General features: G+C 46.7%; 1 protein-coding gene across 5 annotated transcripts in view; it reads left to right on the top strand.

Annotated features, from left to right (window-relative positions):
- Window positions 1-1753: 1753 nt before the first annotated feature.
- LOC142296588 (cytochrome P450 2J2-like) overlaps window positions 1754-25388 on the top strand; it is a 300252-nt gene continuing 276617 nt past the window's right edge. For 2 of the 5 annotated variants that reach the window (XM_075340379.1, XM_075340378.1), the window contains exons 1-2: window positions 1754-1838; window positions 8556-8767. In XM_075340379.1, the coding sequence (XP_075196494.1) occupies window positions 8741-8767 (27 nt within the window). In that variant the 5' untranslated portion in view covers window positions 1754-1838; window positions 8556-8740. The remainder of the gene's footprint in view (window positions 1839-8555; window positions 8768-25388) is intronic. The other 3 variants (XM_075340375.1, XM_075340377.1, XM_075340376.1) reach the window with 3 other exon arrangements.

Below are 25388 nucleotides of genomic sequence, written 5' to 3'. Positions count from 1 at the left end.
CAGCGTCTAAGACCCCGCATACTCATTTGTCTGGGTCTCTCCTACCATTGGCCATACCCGACAGACCATGGACACATTAATCCATGTATTTTATTACTGACCTTCCTTCATCTGCTTGAAAAACAGTAATTTTAGTAGTGGTGGATGATATTAAGACTTTAGCCCAAGTGTTTGTCACTGAAATAGTAAAGCTTCATGGGATTCCCTCCAATGTGTTGTCAGATCGTGGGACTCAGTTTGTATCTAAATTTTGGAAAGCATTTTTTACTCTCTGGGGGTATAGGTATTATTTTCTTCAGCGTTCCATCCTGAATCGAATGGTCAAACGGAACGTCTGAATCAAAGTCTACAAATGCACCTTAGGTGTGTTATGTCTAATAATCAGGAAGATTAGTAAAAAATTTTTTACCCTTAGCTGAGTTTGCGTTAAACAATCGTCGCAATGTGTCTACCAGTAGGTTACCATTTTTTTTTTTGTGCATACGGCTTTAGGCCTCAGTTCTGTGCTTTCAGTAGAGATGGGTCTTCTGGGATTCCTGAGGGGGGACATTTTTTTACTTCACTCTTCTATATGGCAAGAGGTACAAAGAAACCTAAAGGTTATGGGGTACACAGATACAAATGCATGGCTGATAAAAGATGTTATTTAGGTCCAGAACTGTGTTCGAATGATTACTTATGGCTGTCTACCAGAAATATGAAGTTGAAGACTCCTTTTTGGAAAATAGGTCCTAGATTCAATGGTCTGAATAAGGTGATCACTGTTAATAATCCAGTGGCCTTTCTTCCTGAGCTACCTCAAGCGCTTAAAATCCACAATGTATTTCATAGATCATTGCTCAAGAAATAGGTTGCCTCCTCACCTGTACCACCACCTCAAGTGATTTTTGATGGTAATTTAGAATTTCAGGTGGCCAGGATTATAGAGTCCCATTTTGTTCGCCACTCACAGTACTTGGTGCACTGGAAGGTTTATGGTACGGAAGAAAGAATGTGGGTTCCAGCATGAGAAGTTAATACAAATAGGTTGGTGCATTCCTTCCATGCATCTCATCCTGACAAACCTGGTCCTAAGTGTCCATAGGCCCCTTGTTCAAGGATACTGTCTCAAGCGTATTTTGCTCTAAAGAGCGCTCTGGGGGAGCTGGAATCAAAAAGTCACAGGGTTTAATTGCTCGCAGATCCGTTTTTAACCTTTTTTTATCCAGAGTAGGAGCGTATTTAATTCCATTTGGTGCTGAAGGGGTTAAGGTTTCTTTCCTATCCTGCTGAGAGTGGCTGTTAATCACAGCTGCAGCCACACCCTTCTGAGTTTTAAACCCACTCCTCACTGTCTCCTATGCCAGCTATAGTTCATTTCTATGCAAACCTACAAAGGAGTTGTCATAGGTTAGATAGGTGGTGATCCCTTTGCCTAGCAACACAGCCTACCTTTACATCTTCCCTAGTGTACCCCTCTTCTTGTGTCGCAAGCCGAGCATTCTCTCACGCCGGCGTGACACATACGGAGCACACTGGAACTAAAGTGAAATAATGACCCATGTGCACAGAGCTACAACATTTCATTTCTACAATAGTTGTTCTGTGAACACAGCATTGTGTACCTGATAAATGTCCAAATGCACCAGGATAAGTTAAACAAAATATTTCTCATGTAGACACTGCCTATTTCACAATGTACTTGATATACCCAGAGGCTGAAAAGCCATAGATTGCACAAAATGGTTATGTGCCAAAGATACAATCATAAACAGTCTATCTATAAATTGAGGAAATCTCGTACTTCATGTTTAGACAAACAGACATCGCATTCTTGAGGTACCACCGCTGCTTGGAAGGTATTAACTGGTTTCTCTATGTGTTTTTATTAAGCATTATATGTTGTATTACTGCTGACATATGTGAAATATTTTTAGACTTTATAGACTAGCTGTAGTACCTGGCGTTGCCCAGGATAGTAACTGTCTCTCTGTCTCTTTACCTTTCCCTCTTTCCCACTCTCCCTCTCTGTCTGTCTGTCTCCCTGTCTGTCTGTCTGTCTTCCTCTCTCTCTCTGCCTCTCTGTGTCTGTCTTCATCTCTGTCTGCTCCTCATCTCTCTGTGTGTTTCTGTCTGTGTCTCTGTCTGTCACTCTGTGTGTGTGTGTGTGTCTGTGTGTGTGTGTCTGTCTGTCACTGTGTCCCTGTGTCTCTCTCTCTCTGTATCTGCCTCTGTCTTTGTGTCGGTCTCTGTGTGTCTGTTTGTGACTGTCTCTGTCACTCTGTGTGTGTCTCTGTCTGTGTGTCTGTCTCTATGTGTATTTGTCTGTCTCTGTGTGTGTGTGTCTCTGTGTGTGTCTTTGTGTGTGTCTCTGTCTGTCTCTGTGTCTGTGTGTCTCTGTGTGTGTCTCTTTCTCTACTGATATCATATTACCTCACATATAAGTTTCTAACACTAAGAATATCTCTTGTTGCCTATAGCAACCAATCAGAGCTCCTATTAATGACCTGTATCTCCCAGCTCCATTGACTTTAATGTAAGCATGTTTTTTGTTGAATAACTGTAAAGCGCATTGTTTTCCCCTCAATACTTAGGCGGGCTTTGCACACTACGACATCGCAAGCCGAAGCTGCGATGCCAAGTGCGATAGTCCCCGCCCCCGTCGCAGCAGCCATATCTTGTGATTGCTGCCGTAGCGAATATTATCGCTACGGCAGCTTCACGTGCACTCACCTGCCCTGCGACGTCGCTCTGGCCGGCGAACCGCCTCCTTCCTAAGGGGACGGGTCGTGCGGCGTCACAGCAACATCACACAGTAGGTGGCCAATAGAAGCGAAGGGGCGGAGATGAGCGGGACGCAAACATCCCGCCCACCTCCGTCCTTCCGCATAGCCGGCGTGAGATGCGGTGACGCAGGTAGATGTTCCTCACTCCTGCGGCTTCTCACACAGCGATGTGTGCTGCCGCAGGAACGAGGAACAACATCGTACATGTCGCTGCTGCCAAATTATGGAAATGTCGGACCCTACACCGATGATACGATAACGACGCTTTTGCGCTCGTTAAACGTATCAAAAAGGATTTACACACTACGATATCGACTGCGACGCCGGATGTGCATCACTTTCGATTTGACCCCACCGATATCGCACCTGCGATTTCGTAGTGTGCAAAGCCCGCCTTAGTCTATGACATTGCCTAAATCAAATGAGTTGGCTTTTCAAAATTTTGTGATTGTAAATGCGACAGTGCAGATTCCTTTAGCGGACATAGGAACACACATACATAAACACATATGTACATACATACACACATACACGCAGCTTTATATATTAAAGTAGCTGTAACACCCGGCGTTTCCTGGGATAGTAACTGTCTCACTGTCTCTCTTTCGCTCTCATTCTCCCTCTTTCCTTCTCTCCCTGTCTGTCTCCCTCTCTGTCTCTGTCTTCCTCTCTCTGCACCTGTCTCCCTCTCTGTCTTTGTCTGTCTCTCTCTCTGTGTCTGTGTGTTTCTGTCTATGTCTGTGTTTGTCTCTGTCTGTCACTCTGTGTGTGTGTGTCTTTCTGTGTGTCTCTGTCTCTGTGTGTAAAATACAAAAATTGCCAGCACTGGTGCAAACTGAACATGGCATTCATTATCAAAAATAGCAGTTGCACTCAAGTAGAGGGAAGGAGAAAAAACAAAGATGTATGTGGTCAACATTGGAATGTGAAAATGCATTACTGCAAAGAAAACATGATGAATTTGAAAAACATTTTTGGGAAACAATGAGTTATTTTGTAAATAAAATTGGTAAAGTTTACTTGAGCCCAATTACCACGCCAAGCTCTAACTCGCAACTGGGTCCTAATCTACATTTCTGCCCCTTTTCGGGTCATTCCTGACCTCCTTTATATGGGCTAGAGAAGTACCCGCAAAAGAAAAATTAACCACCTGAGGTCACTGGGAGGAATGCACAGACAAAGGACATGACTCCATAATACAAAATACAAACATTGCCGGCACTTCCTAATCTTATAGTCTTTTACATTAGGACCCAGTTGAGAGTTATACCTCGGCGTGGTAACTGGGCTCAAGTAAAGTTGGCCAATTTTATTTGCAAAATAACTCATTATTTGCCCCCCAAAAATGTCAAATTTTTCATGTTTTCTTTGCAGTAATGCATTTTCACATTCCAATGTTCACTATATACATCTCTGTTTTTTCTCCTTCCCTCTACTTGAGTGCAACTGGTATTTTTGATTCTGTGTGTGTGTCTGTCTGTCTCTGTGTGTGTTTCTATCTCTGTGTGTCTCTGTATCAGTCTCTGTGTGTGTGTGTGTGTATGTCTGTCTGTCTCTGTATCAACCTCTGTGTCTCTGCCTCTGTGTCTCTATGTGTTTGTCTTTGTCTTTGTGTGTGTCTGTGTGTCTTTGTATCACTCTCTGTGTGTCTCTGTTTCTGTATCAGTTTCTGTGTGTGTGTGTCTGTCTGTGTCTTTGTCTGTGTGTGTCTCTGTTTCTGTGTGTGTATCTTTCTCTGTGTCTCTGCCTCTGCGTCTGTCTCTGTCTGTGTGTCTTTTTGTGAGGGTCTCTGACTGTGTGTCTCTAGATCAGCCTCTCTGTGTGTGCCTGCCTATTTGTGTGTCTGTGTCTCTGAGTGTGTGTGTCTCTGCTTCTGTATATCTCTGTAGCAGTCTGTGTGTCTCTGTCTATCTGTGTCTGTGTGTACCTCAGTGTGTGTCTCTATGTGTATGTTTCTATATGTGTGTCTCTGTCTCTGTGTGTGTGTCTCTGTCTCCGTGCGTGTGTCGCGGGGGGCACTGCGCTCGCTAACGCTCGGGTCCGGCTGCTGCTCGGTGGCTCGAGCGGTGGGCCGGATCCGGGGACTCGAGCGGCGCTCCTCGCCCGTGAGTGAAAAGGGTGGTGGTTGGTTTGGGGATTTAGGGCGGCTTTGCACGTTGCAACATCGCACGTGCGATGTCGGTGGGGTCAAATCGAAAGTGACGCACATCCGGCGTCACTTTTGACATCGTTGTGTGTAAATCCTAGATGATACGATTAACGAGCGCAAAAGCGTTGTTATCGTATCATCGGTGCAGGCTCCGACTTTTTCATAATTACGCTGCTGCGACAGGTACGATGCTGTTCCGCGTTCCTGTGGCAGCACACATCGCTGTGTATGAAGCCGCAGGAGCGAGGAACATCTCCTTACCTGCCGCTGGCGGCTATACGGAAGGAAGGAGGTGGGCGGGATGTTTACATCCTGCTCATCTCCGCCGCTATTGGCCGCCTGCCGTGTGACATCGCTATGACACCGCACGACCCGCCCCCTTAGGAGGGAGGCGGGTCGCCGGCCAGAGCGACGGTCGCAGGGCAGGTGAGTGCATGTAAAGCTGGCGTAGCGATAATTTTCGCTACGCCAGCTATCACAAGATATCAAACCTGCGACGGGTGCGGGGACTATTGCATGCGACATCGCAGCATCGGCTTGCGATGTCGTAACGTGCAAAGCCCGCCTAAGTCCGTGACGCCACCCACGGGTTGTGGTGAAAATGGGCACCACCGCTGCTGGTGACGGGGATCCCGGGAGCGATGGTAGGGAGCAGCTGGGATGTTGTTTCCCCCTCCGTGGGTAGGGGTTGGTGGTCCCGGGGCCCGGTGGTGATACGGGGAGGCAGGGTCGGTGAGGTGCAGGGTTGCAGGGACAGCGCGGCGCGGTGCCGGATGGCACGGGTGTACTCACTCAGCAATAGAGGCACAAAGTCTCTGGTGAACCAAACGGCTGGATGGACGGGTCCCGCAGCTGGCTGCTGTGTCTCTCCCCGGACAGGTGATGGTGGCTGTCTCTCCCTGCACCTTTGTGTACTGTGTTGACTCCAATGGCTTTCCAACGGTAGTCCGCTCCCCGGTGTATAGATACCGGAGGAGCCCGTTTTGCCCGCAGGCGCTGGCCCTTGGGACTTCTAGCCGGTGGCGGTGGCTGTATATCCTCTCTGGGTGGACGCTTGCCTTCAATCGGGACTTGGTTGTTAGGGAACCCCGGGGGTTCCTGTCACATTCGGATTTGACTATTGACGGCGGCTCCAAGCCTGGTCGGGGTCCGATGGCCCTGCCTGTGTGCTTAGCTTCACTCCGTTCCCCGGTCCGGTAACGGTGGGCCACCGCCCAGCCCCGGTCCTTACGGCTCTGTGGAGTTCCACCAACTCCTGCAGACGGCCACCACCGTCTGCCAACCTTGCTCTCAGTACCTGGGCTCCGACCCAGACACCTGCAGTATGTGACCTCTCACTTTCACCTCCTGTACTCAACTCCTCCAAACTCCAACTGACTGCTTTTCCCGCCTCCAGGCCTGTGAACTCCTCGGTGGGTGGGGCCAACCACCTGGCTCCGCCCCACCTGGTGTGGGCATCAGACCCTGGAGGGAGGCAACAAGGGTTTTGTGTCTGACTAATGTAACTGTCCAGGGGTGAGGGTGTGTGTGTGTGTTTTGTCAGTGGCTACCTGGCTAGTCCAGGGTGCCACATGTGTCTCTGTATCAGTCTCTGTGTGTGCCTGTGTGTGTTTGTGTGTGTCTCTGTGGGTGTGTGTGTGTCTCTGTGTGTGTCTGTCTCTACCGATATAATATTAACTGACACATAAGCTTCTTATACTAAGAATGTCCTTCGTTGCCTAGAACAATCAATCAGAGCTTTTATTAATGACCTGTAGCTTCCACTTCCATTGACTTTAATGTAAGCAGTTTTTTTGGCAAAAACTGTAACGCGAGGGGTTAAATTTTCCCCTCTAAACATAGTCTGACGTTCCTTGAGTCAAATGAGGTGTCTGTGCAAAATGTTGTGATTTTAAATGCGACGGTGCGGATTTTTTAAGCGGACATACATACAGTGTGTCCACCCATATCCTGTCCACCACCAATTAACTTGAGAACGGCGGCAGCTATAGGCATAGAAGTGGTGTCTAGGTATAGTAAAGTAGCCATGTGCTATGCAATTAAACCACCTATTGCCCCACCTGGTGGAAAACAACGGAGTTAACATTTTTATCTTGATCGCCGTCCTCCTTCCTTGATTGACGGGATGACGCCCTCTGTCATCCTCCTCGTCGCATTTTCAGATATTGCGCCTGTGCAGTTAGGTCTGCTCGCGCAGGCGCAGTTCGTTTTGTCATATCGCGGCCAGAGCCAAAAACATAATTGCCCTAGCTCGTGCCGGTGAGCTAAATGCGCAGGCGCGAAATTGTGGGCAGGTACGAGCATGGTGCTGGTGAGGTCGGCACTGTGCATGACCTCACCAGTGCCATGCTCGTACCCGCCCATAATCTCGCGCCTGCGCATTTAGCTCACCGATGCAAGAGAGGGCAGCTGTTTTCTGCTCAGCGGCAGGAGGGGGATAAAGGAGCAGAAAATGAGCCATCTGGCCATCCAAGGTAATTAGCATACCTAACGGTCAAGTTTTGTGAAGTTATTTTTGGGGTCTGGAAAGGGAGTCAGGGCCAAGGTTCACCTTCATAGAATGCAGCCCAGGAGCTGCAGAAGGTGATTCTTTTAGTTTAAGGCCCTGTGCGCACTTACCGGATTTTGCCGCGGATTTTCTGCGGATTTGCTGCATGTTTCGCTGCAGAAAATGTTCATAACATCTCTGCAGTGAATCACCAGCAAAACCTATGGGAAAAAAAAATTCTGTGCGCACTATGCGGAATTTGACAGCTGCATGTTTTGCTGCGGCGGGATTCCCGCAGCAAAAACAATTGCATGTCAATTCTTTTCCGCACGTCGCTGCGGGATTTCACTCCATTGACTGCAATGTAATCATGAAATCCCGCAGGGAATAACGCAGGCAGCAAATTGTGTGCGGTTCATTGCGTTTTCCTGCGTTATTCCCTCCGGTATTTCACGGTTTACCTGCGGTAATGTACATCGCTTGCCTGCGGTTTTGCAGGGAAGTGATGTCATTATGACAGGAAGAGGAAGCCGTGCAGAGAGTAAACACACACATCACATTCACACACAGACATCACAGACATAGAACACAGACATAGACATATAGAACAGACATAGAAAGCAAACGGAAATATAGAAAACAAAACACGTGGGCTCCGCTGTATTTTTACCATCCAGCCTAGTTAAGCACACAGTGGCGGCTCGGTATTCTCAGGCTGGGGAGGGAGAGGGGCAGGGTTAATGTCCCCCACCTCCCGCAGCCGAGAATATCAGCCGCAGCTGCCCCGGGACTGTCGCATGCATTATGCGGCAGTACCGGAGTGTCCCCAGCTCTTCCTGCTGCCGTGATGCAGTGGCAGTCAAGGTAATACAAGGAGTTAATGGCGGCTGATCGCCGCCACAAAGTCCAGGCTTGATCATGATCAATCCGTAAGTAAAGTGAAAAAAACACACCCCGAAAATCCTTTATTTTAAATAAAACACAAATAAGCCTCGTTCACCCTTTTATTAACCACCCCCCCCCCCCCCCGAAACAAAGCTCCGACGTAATCCACAGCTACCGCATAATCCACAGGTCCTGCACTGCTTACATCCAGCCGCAAAAAACCCGTCTTTCATTTTCCGATTTTATACAGTAACCTTATCTTTGACAGGGCCGCTGCTGAACCATCCTAGCACTCACATACGTCTGCACAGGGGTTGTGACTGGCACAACCTGACCAGGTGAGTGCATCCATTCTCTCTACCCTTCAAACCCTAATACCAGGTAAGACCCTATTGCCTTTTCTTTCCCTACTACAGATACATGCAGCCGCGACTGACACTGTCACAGCGCTGAATGCAGGCTCGCAGCGAGACAGCAGAGGTAACCACAGGGTATTTCCCACGGCCGGTAATGTGAACTAACTACCGACCGTGAGAAATGCAGCAATCTGTCCTCTATCTATCTATCCCTCTATCTATTCTTCTATCTGTCTTTATCTATCTATCTATCTACTATCTATCTCAGAAGGAAATGATTTTTTTTTCTCAATGTGCTTTATTGCATTGAATGCAATAAAGCACATGTACCAACCCGCACGCGGCAAACCCGCGGTAAAACCGCGGCAAACCGCATGCGGTTTTCTGGTGCGGTTTGCCGCGGGTCTTTACTGCGGGTGCGGAAATCTTTCAATGGCTGCGGAATTTTCTTGAGAAAATTCCATTTTCCTGTGCGCACATAGCCTTATAGGAAAAAATTTGGTGCCAGGTTCCGTTTAACTCTGAGTACTGGTATCCCCTGCATGCTCAAACAGAAAATGATGGGACGCTCCAGAGAGACTGCAAGTCGTGGGATTCTGAATGTCATATAAATGTTCAGACAATCTTTTTCTAATGCGGGCGTCACACGAGACGATCTATCGTGCGATATGTCGTTGGGGTCACGGTTTTCGTGATGCACATCCGCCATCGTTTACGATGTCGTCCCGTGTGACACCTACGAGCGACGCAGAACATTCGCAAATCATGTATCGTTGACACATCGTTTATTTTTAAAAAGTCGTTTATTTTTCTTTGCGCCGGTTGTTCATCGTACCCGGGGCAGCACACATCGCTCCGTGTGACACCCCGGGAATGATGAACACAGCTTACCTGCGTCCCGCGGCTCCCGACGACTATGCGGAAGGAGGTCGGCGGGATGTTTATGTCACGCTCATCTCCGCCCCTCCGCATCTATTGACCGGCCGCTGTGGAACATCGCTGTGACGCCGAACGTCCAACCCCCTTCAGGAAGTGGATGTTCGCCGCCCACAACAACGTCGCTCAGCAGGTAAGGATGTGTGACGGCGGTTTAACGACTTTGTGCGCCACGGGCAACTAATTGCCCATGACGCACAAACGACGGGGGCGGGTACGATCGCTCGTGCGATCTCACGATAGATCGTACCGTGTGACGCCCGCATAAGTGTCCTGCTCATACAGCCAATGTAGTGTTTAAGGTATTTGGTACAAGCAATGAGCAGATTTTATAACATTTGCCCATCACACATGATAAACTCTCTTTAATGCTATTCATATAAATGCATAGCCCACAGTGTCCCCTACCACATCTACAGTTAGGTCCAGAAATATTTGGACAGTGACACAATTTTCGCGAGTTGGGCTCTGCATGCCACCACATTGGATTTGAAATGAAACCTCTACAACAGAATTCAAGTGCAGATTGTAACGTTTAATTTGAAGGTTTGAACAAAAATATCTGATAGAAATTGTAGGAATTGTACACATTTCTTTACAAACACTCCACATTTTAGGAGGTCAAAAGTAATTGGACAAATAAACCAAACCCAAACAAAATATTTTTATTTTCAATATTTTGTTGCGAATGCTTTGGAGGCAATCACTGCCTTAAGTCTGGAACCCATGGACATCATCAAACGCTGGGTTTCCTCCTTCTTAATGCTTTGCCAGGCCTTTACAGCCGCAGCCTTCAGGTCTTGCTTGTTTGTGGGTCTTTCCGTCTTAAGTCTGGATTTGAGCAAGTGAAATGCATGCTCAATTGGGTTAAGATCTGGTGATTGACTTGGCCATTGCAGAATGTTCCACTTTTTGCACTCATGAACTCCTGGGTAGCTTTGGCTGTATGCTTGGGGTCATTGTCCATCTGTACTATGAAGCGCCGTCCGATCAACTTTGCGGCATTTGGCTGAATCTGGGCTGAAAGTATATCCCGGTACACTTCAGAATTCATCCGGCTACTCTTGTCTGCTGTTATGTCATCAATAAACACAAGTGACCCAGTGCCATTGAAAGCCATGCATGCCCATGCCATCACGTTGCCTCCACCATGTTTTACAGAGGATGTGGTGTGCCTTGGATCATGTGCCGTTCCCTTTCTTCTCCAAACTTTTTTCTTCCCATCATTCTGGAACAGGTTGATCTTTGTCTCATCTGTCCATAGAATACTTTTCCAGAACTGAGCTGGCTTCATGAGGTGTTTTTCAGCAAATTTAACTCTGGCCTGTCTATTTTTGGAATTGATGAAACCCTTTGTATTTACTTTCATGGAGTCTTCTCTTTACTGTTGACTTAGAGACAGATACACCTACTTCACTGAGAGTGTTCTGGACTTCAGTTGATGTTGTGAACGGGTTCTTCTTCACCAAAGAAAGTATGCAGCGATCATCCACCACTGTTGTCATCCGTGGACGCCCAGGCCTTTTTGAGTTCCCAAGCTCACCAGTCAATTCCTTTTTTCTCAGAATGTACCCGACTGTTGATTTTGCTACTCCAAGCATGTCTGCTATCTCTCTGATGGATTTTTTCTTTTTTTTCAGCCTCAGAATGTTCTGCTTCACCTCAATTGAGAGTTCCTTAGACCGCATGTTGTCTGGTCACAGCAACAGCTTCCAAATGCAAAACCACCCACCTGTAATCAACCCCAGACCTTTTAACTACTTCATTGATTTCAGGTTAACGAGGGAGACGCCTTCAGAGTTAATTGCAGCCCTTAGAGTCCCTTGTCCAATTACTTTTGGTCCCTTGAAAAAGAGGAGGCTATGCATTACAGAGCTATGATTCCTAAACCCTTTCTCCGATTTGGATGTGAAAACTCTCATATTGCAGCTGGGAGTGTGCACTTTCAGCCCATATTATATATATAATTGTATTTCTGAACATGTTTTTGTAAACAGCTAAAATAACAAAACTTGTGTCACTGTCCAAATATTTCTGGCCCTGACTGTATATGATCCCGTAGTGGGCAACTAAGAGGTGTGATCACTGATCAGTAATATGGTTAACAGGATCAGTAGGGAATATGGTATTACCTATTGTAGGTCCCCTCTTGGGCACAAAGTGACATCCCCTTGTAGGACACTGTTCAGACATGAATCCGCATTCAACATGGGGAGGTACTTTTTAACAATACAGACTATTCCCCAATATTTGTTACTATACTGGGCGGAAGCAACGGAGCGTCGCCCAGCGGAAGCAACGCAGGTCCTTTTGGCACAATCAGTCATCCATACAAGTCTATCGGAAACAGCGGAATCCGTTAACAGATTCCGCTGTTTTCCAAAAGGGCGGATTGTAACGGAAGGAAAATAACGCAAGTTTGAAAGTACCCTTAGCTGATGCACCATGAAAGTCCACCTGCCTGCAGAATTAACAGGATGCTTGAAGTCTGTCCTGTCCTGGTAGATCTGCACCCCTTGCGTGCTGAACTTCAGTGAAGTGCTGGGCGTCTTGTCCCTGGGATTCCTCTTTTCCCAGGAGCTCATCCACTCGCTTCCTCTGAATTTCTCCTCTTCAGTGGCCGGTCTCACTACCCAAGCTCTGGTCAGCTGCTATCAGGTTCCTCTGTCCTCTAACAGCTTCTCCTCACACACACCGTGCAGTCTACTGAACTGCCTGACTGCTCGTGTCAGACTCCCCTCACAGACTCCTGTCACAGACTCCTGTCACAGACTAACTCTGCGCTCCACTTCCTGTCTGTCTTCTCTTCTCCTCAGGTCACTTGCTCCTCCCACTGGTTTAGGTCTCTCCCTCCCCCCAGTTGGCTGCCTGTCATCTACAGTGTCCAGCCCTGTCACCTGCTACTGAGGGAGCCTCCCATCCCATGTGTAGGCTGTGTAAATGTCCTGGTGAGCTGGTGTATGTGTGGACTGGTACAGATACACAGGATTCAGGCTGTTACAGAGTTGTTACCTTTTTGTGACACCCCAATTTACCGCAGGGGCGTCACAGAAGCATTTTATATTGATGAATGCCAGCGTATTGACAAACGCCTTTCTTAGTGAGGGTATAATAAAGATCTGGTAGTACGGGCAAAGAGTACGATTAAAGGCACACGTGAGGACTATTTATTTAAGAGAAAATAGACTGATGGTAATACAGGGAGGGAGTCCTACAAAGAGGATGTCACTTTGTTCCCAAGAGGGAACCTACAATAGGTAATATTATATCCCCTAGTGATCCTGTTAACCATATTACTGATAACACCTACAGGATCTTGTACTTGTGGTAAGGCACAATGTGGACTATGCATTTATATGAATAGCATTAAAGAGTGTATCATGTGTGACGGGCAAAAGCTATAAAATCTGCTCATTTTTAAACTGTGGCATTACTTGTACCAAATGCCGTAAACAGTACATTGGCTGTACGAGCACAACACTAATGCGGGCGTCACACGAGACGATCTATCGTGCAATGTGTCTTCGGGGTCACGGTTTTCGTGACGCACATCCGGCATCGTTCACAACGTCGTCTCATGTGACACCTACGTGCGACTCCAAATCGGTTATAAATCGTGGATCGTGTACTCGTCGCCCATTTTTAAAAAAATTGTTTAATCTTATTTGCGCAGGTTGTTCATCGTTCCCGGGGCAGCGCACGTTGCTCCGTGTGACACCCCGGGAACGATGAACTCAGCTTACCTGCGTCCCGCCCGAAATGCGGAAGAAAGGAGGTGGGCGGGATGTTTACGTCCCTCTCATCTCCGCCCCTCCGCTTCTATTGGCCGGCGGCTGTGTGACGTCGCTGTGACGCCCAACGTCCCTCCCCCTTCAGGAAGAGGATGTTCGCCGCCCACAGCAAGGTCGCTCAGCAGGTAAGTACGTGTGACGGCGGTTTAACGACATTGCGTGACACGGGCAGCGATTTTCCCGTGACGCACAAACGATGGGGGCGGGTACGATCGCTCGTGCAATCGCACGATAGATCATACGGTGTGAAGCCCGCATTAGGCCTAAGACACACGGCATGAAAATCGGAGAGAGTGGAATGCGACAAAACATCGCATTCCACCCGGACCAATATTAGCCTATGTGTCAGCACCCATGAGCGATTAATTTCTCAGCCTTAATCGGACCGAGAAAATAATCGCAGCATGCTGCGACTGTAATGCGTTCCTGGTTTCTCTCGCACCTATACAAGTCTATGGGGCGAGGGAAAAATCGCATTGCACTCACGCAGTACACCGGTGTACCTCGAGTGCAGGGCGAGAATGGCAATAGCCGGCAACGGAGGAGAGATGGAGATAAATCCCTCCCTCCCCTTCTCAGCGCCGGCCCTCCCCCTCCTCAGCACCGGCCCTCTACTCTTCAGTGTCGGCTTGCCCCCGCAGCTGAGGTCCGATCACATGATCGGACCCCAGTCGTAGTGACACTCGCATGACCCTCGGCTCCTCCTGTGCTGCCAGGGTGAGCCGAGTGTCATGCGAGGATTGCAGTAGATCCCCGAGTGGCCCCAGCCTTAGAAAAAGATTGTCTGAACATTTATATGACATTCAGAATCCCACCACTAGTAGTCTCTCGAAAGCGTCCTGTCATTTTCTGTATGAGCATGCAGGGGATACCAGTACTCTGAGAGTTAATGCAGTGGAACAAGTCAGTCACCTAAGGAGAGCGGGAGATAGCCTGAGAAATTACCAGGACAGAGAGGCCAGATGGATTATGTTGTATGACACTTGCATCCCAAAAGGGTTGAATGTTAGAACTGATTTAATGTGTATATATATATTGATGGGAGATTATTTTGTGTATAATATTATTTATTATTATAGAGCCATGAATTCCATGGTGCTTTACAAGTGAAAAAGGGTATACATAAAAACTAGTACAACAATCATTAACAGTACAAAACAGACTGGTACAGGAGGAGAGAAGACCCTGCCAGCCAGGGCTCACAGTCTGCAGGGAATGGGTGAGGGTACAACAGGGGAGGAGAGAGTAGGTTGTAGGCTTGTCGGAAGAGGTGGGTCTTCAGGTTCCTCTTGAAGCTTTTCGCGGTAGGAGAGAGTCTGATTTGCTGGCGTATTTGCCTTTGTTAACCACATCTGTTGTATACCATTACTAGTTAGGACCGGGAATGCTGAGGTTGGAGGTAAGGACTGTCATGCTGGGAGCATATATTATAGTTCATGTCACTAGTTTGAACTTTGTCTATGAGTAAGAACCTTCGGGTTTGAAATGTGTAAGATGTTTTTTTTAACCTACTGGATGTCCTGTCGACATGGAGAAATATATATATATATATATATATATAATATATATATATATATATTTTAAAACCATGAAAGCTATTCCCTAACCCTGGGTTTTATGGAGATGAGTTGCTGGAACCATATTCACTTTATCTAAGAGAGAAATACCATCATACCGTGACCAGACCACACATTACCACCACATAGTGACAGAATACAACCACATGCAAGGGTCAAATACCAACACCCCATGACCAGACCACATAGGGATCAAATAATACCACAATAATGATCATTAATAAAAACCACAATACTAATAACACTTACAGTTAGGTCCAGAAATATTTGGACAGTGACACAATTTTCACGAGTTGGGCTCTACATGCCACCACATTGGATTTGAAATGAAATCTCTACAACAGAATTCAAGTGCAGATTGTAACGTTTAATTTGAAGGTTTGAACAAAAATATCTGATAGCAATTGTAGGAATTGTACACATTTCTTTACAAACACTCCACATTTTAGGAGGTCAAAAGTAATTGGACAAATAAACCAAACCCAAACAAAATATTTTTATTTTCAATATTTTGTTGCGAATCCTTTGGAGGCAATCACTGCCTTAAGTCTGGAACCCATGGACATCACCAAACGCTGGGTTTCCTCCTTCTTAATGCTTTGCCAGGCCTTTACAGCCGCAGCCTTCAGGTCTTGCTTGTTTGTGGGTCTTTCAGTCTTAAGTCTGGATTTGAGCAAGTGAAATGCATGCTCAATTGGGTTAAGATCTGGTGATTGACTTGGCCATTGCAGAATGTTCCACTTTTTTGCACTCATGAACTCCTGGGTAGCTTTGGCTGTATGCTTGGGGTCATTGTCCATCTGTACTATGAAGCGCCGTCCGATCAACTTTGCGGCATTTGGCTGAATTTGGGCTGAAAGTATATCCCGGTACACTTCAGAATTCATCCGGCTACTCTTGTCTGCTGTTATGTCATTAATAAACACAAGTGACCCAGTGCCATTGAAAGCCATGCATGCCCATGCCATCACGTTGCCTCCACCATGTTTTACAGAGGATGCGGTGTGCCTTGGATCATGTGCCGTTCCCTTTCTTCTCCAAACTTTTTTCTTCCCATCATTCTGGTACAGGTTGATCTTGGTCTCATCTGTCCATAGAATACTTTTCCAGAACTGAGCTGGCTTCATGAGGTGTTTTTCAGCAAATTTAACTCTGGCCTGTCTATTTTTGGAATTGATGAATGGTTTACATCTAGATGTGAACCCTTTGTATTTACTTTCATGGAGTCTTCTCTTTACTGTTGACTTAGGGGCACTTTGCACACTGCGACATCGCAGGTGCGATGTCGGTGGGGTCAAATTGAAAATGACGCACTTCCGGCATCGCATGCGACATCGCAGTGTGTAAAGGCTGGATGATACGATTAACGAGCGCAAAAGCGTCGTAATTGTATCATCGGTGCAGCGTCGGCGTAATCCATGATTACGCTGACGCGACGGTCCGATGTTGTTCCTCGCTCCTGCGGCATCACACATCGCTGTGTGTGAAGTCGCAGGAGCGAGGAACGTCTCCTACCGGCCTCACTGCGGCTTCCGTAGGATATGCGGAAGGAAGGAGGTGGGCAGGATGTTTACATCCTGCTCATCTCCGCCCCTCCGCTCTGATTGGCTGCCTGCCGTGTGACGTCGCAGTGACGCCGCACGACCCGCCCCCTTAACAAGGAGGCGGGTCGCCGGCCACAGGGACGTCGCACGGCAGGTGAGTGTGTGTGTGAAGCTGGCGTAGCGATAACTTTCGCTACGCCAGCTATCACCACATATCGCTGCTGCGACGGGGGCGGGCACTATCGCACTCGGCATCGCAGCATCGGGCTGCGATGTCGTAGTGTGCAAAGCCCGCCTTAGAGACAGATACACCTACTTCACTGAGAGTGTTCTGGACTTCAGTTGATGTTGTGAACGGGTTCTTCTTCACCAAAGAAAGTATGCGGCGATCTTCCACCACTGTTGTCATCCGTGGACGCCCAGGCCTTTTTGAGTTCCCAAGCTCACCAGTCAATTCCTTTTTTCTCAGAATGTACCCGACTGTTGATTTTGCTACTCCAAGCATGTCTGCTATTTCTCTGATGGATTTTTTCTTTTTTTTCAGCCTCAGGATGTTCTGCTTCACCTCAATTGAGAGTTCCTTAGACCGCATGTTGTCTGGTCACAGCAACAACTTCCAAATGCAAAACCACACACCTGTAATCAACCCCAGACCTTTTAACTACTTCATTGATTACAGGTTAACGAGGGAGACGCCTTCAGAGTTAATTGCAGCCCTTAGAGTCCCTTGTCCAATTACTTTTGGTCCCTTGAAAAAGAGGAGGCTATGCATTACAGAGCTATGATTTCTAAACCCTTTCTCCGATTTGGATGTGAAAACTCTCATATTGCAGCTGGGAGTGTGCACTTTCAGCCCATATTATATATATAATTGTATTTCTGAACATGTTTTTGTAAACAGCTAAAATAACAAAACTTGTGTCACTGTCCAAATATTTCTGGACCTAACTGTATATTACCATCAGCGCCATTATACACAGGGCTATGTATATTGTGTTAGTCTATAAGTAATGCAGTGATCACCTGTGATATCTGTATTTAGTGTATACTGTGTGTGAACATGTAATACACTGGAATTTCCAGTAACGTCTCTAGTTGAAGTTATTAATCTTTGCTTTTCCACTTCATCTGGCGCTGACTACTATCACTTCTTCCTGCCATGACGTGACCCTGCAGAAAATAACACACTGTCACCTATAACTGATAGCTTCCAGAGCGCATTCCACACTTTTTCCCCAATTTCTACACTATATTGGACTTTGGTACGTCCCCCCCACCCCCCCACCTCCGGAAGACAGTATCCTCAAAATTAAATTATATTACGACAGTAATAATATCCCCCAATTTGCCCCTACAGTAATTATGTCCTCCATTTGCCACCATAAACCAATAATGTATGTTCGTCATTCTGGCCCCATATAGTAATTATGTCCCCCTGTTATGATCCGGAACTATGGAAGATCACAATAGATCATTGGCAAAAAAGGTGACAAGAGCATTGGCAACTAATCCTGCTGCCATCCCCTTACTAACCATCAACACTAGAAGTAGCTGAGGGGTGAACTAACATCCTATGCTCCACGAACCCAGCTGGAGAACTAGCTATCCTAAAGAAATAGACCACAAAAGTATAGCAAGCCCCCCACATTCAAAGACTATGGTGATATAGGAAAACACAATACACAGATGGATGATAGGATTAGCAAAGGTGAGGCCCCATAGACTAAATAGGAAAGGATAGGAAAGGGGCTGATGGTGGCCAGAGAAAAACCCTACAAAAATCCAAATACCTGATAGTACAAAAAGTCCTCAGATCGCACGATCTGAACTCCGTCCTATATCAGGCGCTCTGGTCAAACCAATGAACAGAAAGCAGGAACAATTACAAATTCAAGAAGCAACAAACACATGGACTTATAGGAGCAATACTCCAAACATAGCTGCAGGGAGCTTCCCAGCTAAGCAACAGAGAGGGAAGATTCCTGCATGCAAATGAACTGACAATAACCACAGTAAAAGACAAACCCAGATAAGAACAAAAAGAACAAAACAACATAAGAAAGAACAAAGCACTTATCTGGGGTAGATGTGGTCTGGAGCAAGATGAGAAGGCTGGTAAACTAAAGAACAAATGACAACCGACTCAGACTGCTAGCAGACCAAGGTTTAAATAGGCAGGGAGTTAGCAATGGAAACGCCCATTGCTCCAGCACACCTGGTCTCTATCCAAACCATTCCTGGCCACAAGAGGGAGCCTCACAGCAGCAAAATCATAACTGACATTCACAACATCCCCCATCCTGGGCTGCTTTATTTAATATTGTCTCCCTTCCTGGCCCCCTGTATTTATTATTATTATTATTATTATTATTTATTATTATAGCGCCATTTATTCCATGGCGCTTTACAAGTGAAAGAGGGTATACGTACAACAATCATTACCAGTACAAAACAGACTGGTATAGGAGGAGAGAGGACCCTGCCCGCGAGGGCTCACAATCTACAGGGAATGGGTGGTGGTACAATAGGTGAGGACAGAGCTGGTTGCGCAGTGGTCTACTGGACTGAGGGCTATTGTAGGTTGTAGGCTTGTTGGAAGAGGTGGGTCTTGAGGTTCCTCTTGTAGCTTTCCACGGTAGGTGAGAGTCTGATGTGCTGAGGTAGAGCGTTCCAGAGTATGGGGGATGCACGGGAGAAATCTTGTACGCGATTGTGGGAAGAGGAGATAAGAGAGGAGCAGAGAAGATCTTGTGAGGATCTGAGGTTGCGTGCAGGTAGGTACCTGGAGACTCGGTCACAGATGTAGGGAGGAGACAGGTTGTGCATGGCTTTGTATGTCATGGTTAATGTTTTGAACTGGAGTTGTTTGGCGATGGGAAGCCAGTGAAGGGATTGGCAGAGTGGCGAGGCTGGGGAGTAGCGAGGGGAGAGGTGGATTAAACGGGCCGCAGAGTTTAGGATAGATTGGAGGGGTGCAAGAGTGTTGGAAGGGAGGCCAGAGAGCAGGAGGTTGCAGTAGTCAAGGTGGGAGATGATGAGGGCATGCACTAATGTTTTTTCTGATTCTTGGTTAAGGAAAGCACGGATCTGGGAGATATTTTTGAGTTGTAATCGGCATGAGTTGAAGAGGGCTTGAATGTGTGGCTTGAAGGATAGAGCAGAGTCGAGGGTTACTCCAAGGCAACGTGCTTGTGAGACTGGGGAGAGTGAGCAACCATCAAGTTTGATGGAAAGGCTTGTTGGAGGAGATGAGTGAGGAGGGGGAAAGACAATGAACTCTGTTTTGTCCATGTTAAGTTTTAGGAATCGCGCAGAGAAGAAGGATGAAATAGCACACAGACATAGTTGGATTTTGGTTAGTAGAGAGAGGTAATGTCAGGTCTAGAGAGGTAGATCTGTGTGTCATCGGCATAGAGATGATACTGGAAGCTGTGGGACTCTATGAGCTGTCCCAGGCCGAAGGTGTAAATGGAGAACAGCAGGGGTCCAAGAACTGAGCCTTGGGGAACACCGACAGATAGGGGGCGAGATGAGGAAGTGGTGTGAGAATGGGAGACGCTGAAAGTTCGGTCGGTTAGGTATGAAGAAATCTAAGATAGGGCCACGTCTGTGATGCCCAGAGATGAGAGAATCTGTAGTAGAAGGGAATGGTCTACTGTGTCGAAGGCAGAGGACAGGTCCAGTAGGAGGAGGATAGAGTAGTGTCGCTTGGCTTTGGCGGTTAGTAGGTCATTAGTGACTTTAGTTAGGGCAGTTTCAGTGGAATGATGCAGTCGGAAGCCAGATTGTAGCTGGTCAAAGAGGGAGCAGGATGAGAGGTATGAGGACAGTTTAAGATGGACATGCTGTTCTAGTAGTTTTGAGGCATAGGGGAGAAGGGATATGGGGCGATAGTTTGACACAGAGGATGGGTCAAGGGAGGGCTTTTTGAGGATGGGTGTAATAGAGGCATGTTTACAGCATGAAGGGAATACACTAGTTGTTAGTGATAGGTTGAAGAGATGGGTTAGGGCTGGGATGAGGACTGCGGTGATGTTGGGGATGAGGTGGGATGGGAGAGGGTCCAGTGCACAGGTTGTTAGATGTGATCTTGAGAGTAGAGTGGAAAGATTGTTTTCTGTCATGGCGGAGAAGCTGGATTTGGAGGAAGAAGGCTTAGTAGTTGTGAGAAGTGGCTGTGGTGATTGTGGGCCAAAGCTTGCTCTGATGTTGTCGATCTTCTGCTTGAAGAAAGAGGCAAAGTCTTCAGCTGAGAGGAGAGGAGAGGGGGGTAGTGCTGGAGGATGGAGGAGAGAATTGAAAGTGTTGAATAGCTGTATCTAATAATGTCTCCAATCCTAAACCCTCTTATTTAATAATGTCTCCCATCCTAGGCCCCAAAATTCCCCCATTCTGGGCCACTATGTTCCTCCGTCCCAGGCCCGTAAACTGCCCCATACTAAACCCATAAGTTGCCCTATCCAGGGCCCCTAAACTGCCCCATATTGGGCTCCTACATCCATTACTCTGTCCTTTCACAAAGGAGGAACAAAAGATTCTTCTCACCTTCCTGTACTCCCCCAGCATTCTCTTGTGGCTTCATATCCTGCGCAGTCAAATGGCCACCCCACCCATCCGAGGCCACGCGCTGATGTAAGATCGCAGTGCATAGCAGTGGTGTTAAAAGACGTGATGTAGGCACACAGACATGCGCACACATGCAGACACACATTGACATATGCATGCAGACGAGGACATGCACACATACGTAGATGCACTGACATGCACACGTATGTAGACACACATATATGTATACACATGCTTACATACATAGACACAGATACATGCTGCAGACACTCAAACAAATGCACACAGACATATGCATGCAAATGTACACAGAAATGCACACCCATGCAGACAAGCACACAAACTCATATATACATAGACACACGGGCATGAACACTCTTGAAGACATGCACACAGACATTAAGGCCCGTTTCACACATTCGGCTTTTCCGGATTGCCGGATTTGGTGCACACCAGTACAGTGTATACAGTACAATGGCAGCGCGACAAGCGCCGGTCACATGCTGTAATGGGACCGGAGCATGTGACCCGGAACTTGCGGCGCTGCCATTGTATTATATACACTTTACTGGTGTGCGCCGAATCCGGCAAACTGGCGAAAATCCAGATGTGTGAAACCAGCCTAAGACAGGCACACATATGTAGACACAGAAATTCGCACATACACACACATGCACGCTTACATATGTGGACACCAAAACAAATATACATACAGACAGGCATATATACACATAGGCAGACATGCACACATGCAGAAAATGTACACATATGCAGACAGGTGCACATAGACAGACACATACACATATTCACATAGAATGAGCCAAAAAAGAAGTACGGGTTTGCACTACCGTCATATACCTTGTGCTGGTGCCCGGGAGGAGTGAGACTAAGACAGTCAGAGTCAGCCACTGCGCTGGTTCCTGGGTGCTCGTGGAAACGAGGTAAGTATCCAAGAATTCCAAAGAAGAAATGAGATCACGGCACTCACAGGGAAAATCCAACCTGTTCTTTATTCAAACCATGAAGTGGAGTAAAACAGCAGGCAAGAGAGCTGGGTGCCAGCTCCCTCAGGACGACGGCCGTTTCGTACCTCCTGGTACTTCCACGGGTCCACTACTAGTAGTGGACCCGTGGAAGAACCAGGAGGTACATATTCACATAGACCTGCATATGAACTTAGACAAGCACATATAGAAAGCCACACAGACAGACGCACACACATACTGACACGCACAGGAAAGCAGCCAGGCACATGCGCACACACAGACACACACATATATGTAGACATGCAGACAGGCAAACACATGCAGAAGAACGCACATATGCATAGACACACGGGCACAAGCATGCACTCACATAGGCACATACATGCACACAGAATGCAGTCAGGCACATGCACAGACATGCACAAAAAGATAGACACACAGGCACTCATATGCATGCAGGCACATGTCCAAGAACGCAGAAAGGCACATACACTAATGTAGAGACAGACAGACATAGATACACACAAACATGTACACAGATATATACTTATTTATACAAAATATACACAATCACACACATTAGATGAGTTTTTACCTTCCCCTGGCTTGTCTCCGGTTTGGAAGTAGGTGTGCAGTGTACACTGCGTGAGGTCACAGTTAGCAGATACGGCCACGTCTGTTAACTGTGACACAGCCGGAACAGCACACAAATACAGTAATTGAAGGCGCAGTGCAGCGCCGGCAAAAATAGAAACAAGCGCCCCCGCAACTTTGGCACACCCACTGATGGGGCCGCCTGGGGTCCACTGACCTAGCCCAGCCTGCGGTTACCAGCCTGGGGTTAACCAGCCCTATATGAAGTATGGGGGTCCCACTATGGACCCAGGGCTCACCGGGGATTCCCCGGGGCCCCAGTGGGTCAGTCCGACCCTGCTTGAGAGGCACACTGCATGAAACCGTAGTGGAAGCTGTACTTACAATAAATAGTACTGGAACGAGTAGACAAGAAGCCACAATGTACACTTGCCACTTAAATGTAAAACCCTGGCACTGTGGGGCCAATTCGTCACAAAGTGGATAGTGATGGAACAACACACCTGGATATTTCAAGGGGCATAATCCATTCCTCAAGCATCCGCCACACAGAGTGGACATGGAACACAACATCTGGACAGTATAGGGCTTAACCTTTTCCTTAAGGAAGGTGTCATACCACTGAAACATCCAGGTGTCAATCTAGTTAAGGCAGATACTTGAGGAAGAGGATAAACCTCAAACATTCAGGTATGTTCTATTCATTCTGTGAGGTGTCTCATATGCTATCCATGGACTTTTTATTGGGCGTGTTATAGTGAATATTTGAAGTTTCCATTTTTTGTTTGCCATGGAGATAATTTGTGATATTGCTATGAAATGAAAAGAAAACCATTTCACAATTGAATCAGCAGTGTCGATGAATGACTTTTATTCTGTGGATTGTAACTGGTCTGTTCTTTTGCTAGTGAACGTGATCACTGAATACTGCAGACTGAAGTAAATTTGGACTATACGTTTGTAAGGATATTAGGCACAGTCCGTGTTTAAATATGTACATAAAAAAAAATGGTTCTGGTGTCAGTCAGTATTTTAAATCTACGTGACATCTGTGTGTCTGCTTTTAACATCAGTGTGCTGTCAGTGTTTTTGAAGGATGGCTAATTAAATTAATAAGTGCCAAACCTTCTTTTATACTTTTCAATCTGAACCCCTTCCTGCCATGGCCATTTTCTGTTTTTGAGCTTAAGTTTTTTCCTCCTCTTCTTCCAAGAACCATAATGTGTTTAATTTTCTGCCATTATAGCTGTATCAGTTCTTGTTTTTTTGCGGCACAAGTTGTACTTTTGAATGAAACTATTCATTTTACCATATATTATACTGGAAAAGGGGAAAATCATTCCACTGCAGTGAAATTACAAAAAAGTGCAATTCCACAATTGTTTTTTGGTTTTTCTATTTACCATGTTCACTATATGGTAAAACTGACCTGGCAATATGACTCCCCAGGTCAAGACAAGTTCATAGCTTCCAAACATGTATAATTTGGGTTTTTTTTTTATTTAATTGGTGAAAAAAAATTTGAAATTTGTAATTTGAAAAAAAATTAATGGCACATTTATTCCCTTATTTTCAGGATCTAGAGCTATGTGATGGTTTATTTTTTGCACCCTGAGCTGACATTTTTACAAATATTATTTTTGGGTATATACAATGTTTGGATCAACTCTTAAGGCCCATTTAAACAACAATATCGCTAATGAGATATCGTCGGGGTCACGGTGTTGGTGACGCACATCCGGCCTCGTTAGTGATGTGGTTGTGTGTGACACCTTTTTGCGATAGGTAACGATCGCAAAAAGGTGTCAAATCATTCATCGTGTACACGTCGCTCATTTTTAAAAAAATAGTTCCTCATTTGGAACGCAGGTTGTTTGTCGTTCCTGCGGCAGCACACATTGCTATGTGTGACACCACAGGAAGGAGGAACAACATCGTACCTGCGGCCGCCGTCAATGAGGAAGAAGGATGTGGGCGGGATGTTCCGGTTGCTCATCTCCGCCCCTCCGCTTCTATTGGGCGGCCGCTTAGTTATGCCGCTGTGACGCTGAACGCACCTCCCCCTTAAAGGAGAGATTGTTCGGCGGCCACAGCAACGTCTGTGAACAGGTAATTGCGTGTGATGCTGCTGTAGCGATATTGTTCGCTACGGCAGCGATCACCCCGTGATCCTCCACCGACATGGGCGGGTGCTATCGCTTGCGACATCACTAGCGATGTCACAGCGTGTAAAGCCCGCTTTATTGCAGTGTTGCACGGCCACAGAAATGTAATTCTGGTGAGAACCTGAGGCTGATCTCTCAACTTCCTAACGTCCCTATATCAGTCTTTTCCCTGTTGCCAATCATGTGCCTAGACCAGCTCTTGCCTTGAACACATCCTGGCTAGTGAAAAGGCCAGCGAGAACACTAGTTTCACCATTACAATAATACAACACAAGGAAAGGGAGACAGACAAGAGAAAATAGACACAAAAGGAAAAACAATACAAGCTCCTCTAATGCAGTTAAGCACTACAGATGCAACTGTTAGGACTCATCCATTTCTTCTAGAGACTAGCTGTCATGTGTGGTCCGGATCTGTGTTTGCGGATTGTTCCTATCATGTTTGACTCTTTCCACACCACTGAGTCCGATAACCCACCCAGCATACGCTGTCCGGACTGGCACCTGCTGTTTGCTACTTCTAGGTTGGTCTCTGTACACACTTCAAAGTTCAACAAGCAATGTGGCTTCTAGTGAGGAACTCTTAC

Source organism: Anomaloglossus baeobatrachus, chromosome 3 (assembly GCF_048569485.1).
Source record: "Anomaloglossus baeobatrachus isolate aAnoBae1 chromosome 3, aAnoBae1.hap1, whole genome shotgun sequence".
Taxonomy (NCBI): domain Eukaryota; kingdom Metazoa; phylum Chordata; class Amphibia; order Anura; family Aromobatidae; genus Anomaloglossus; species Anomaloglossus baeobatrachus.
This window is presented reverse-complemented; position numbering and strand designations above follow the sequence as displayed.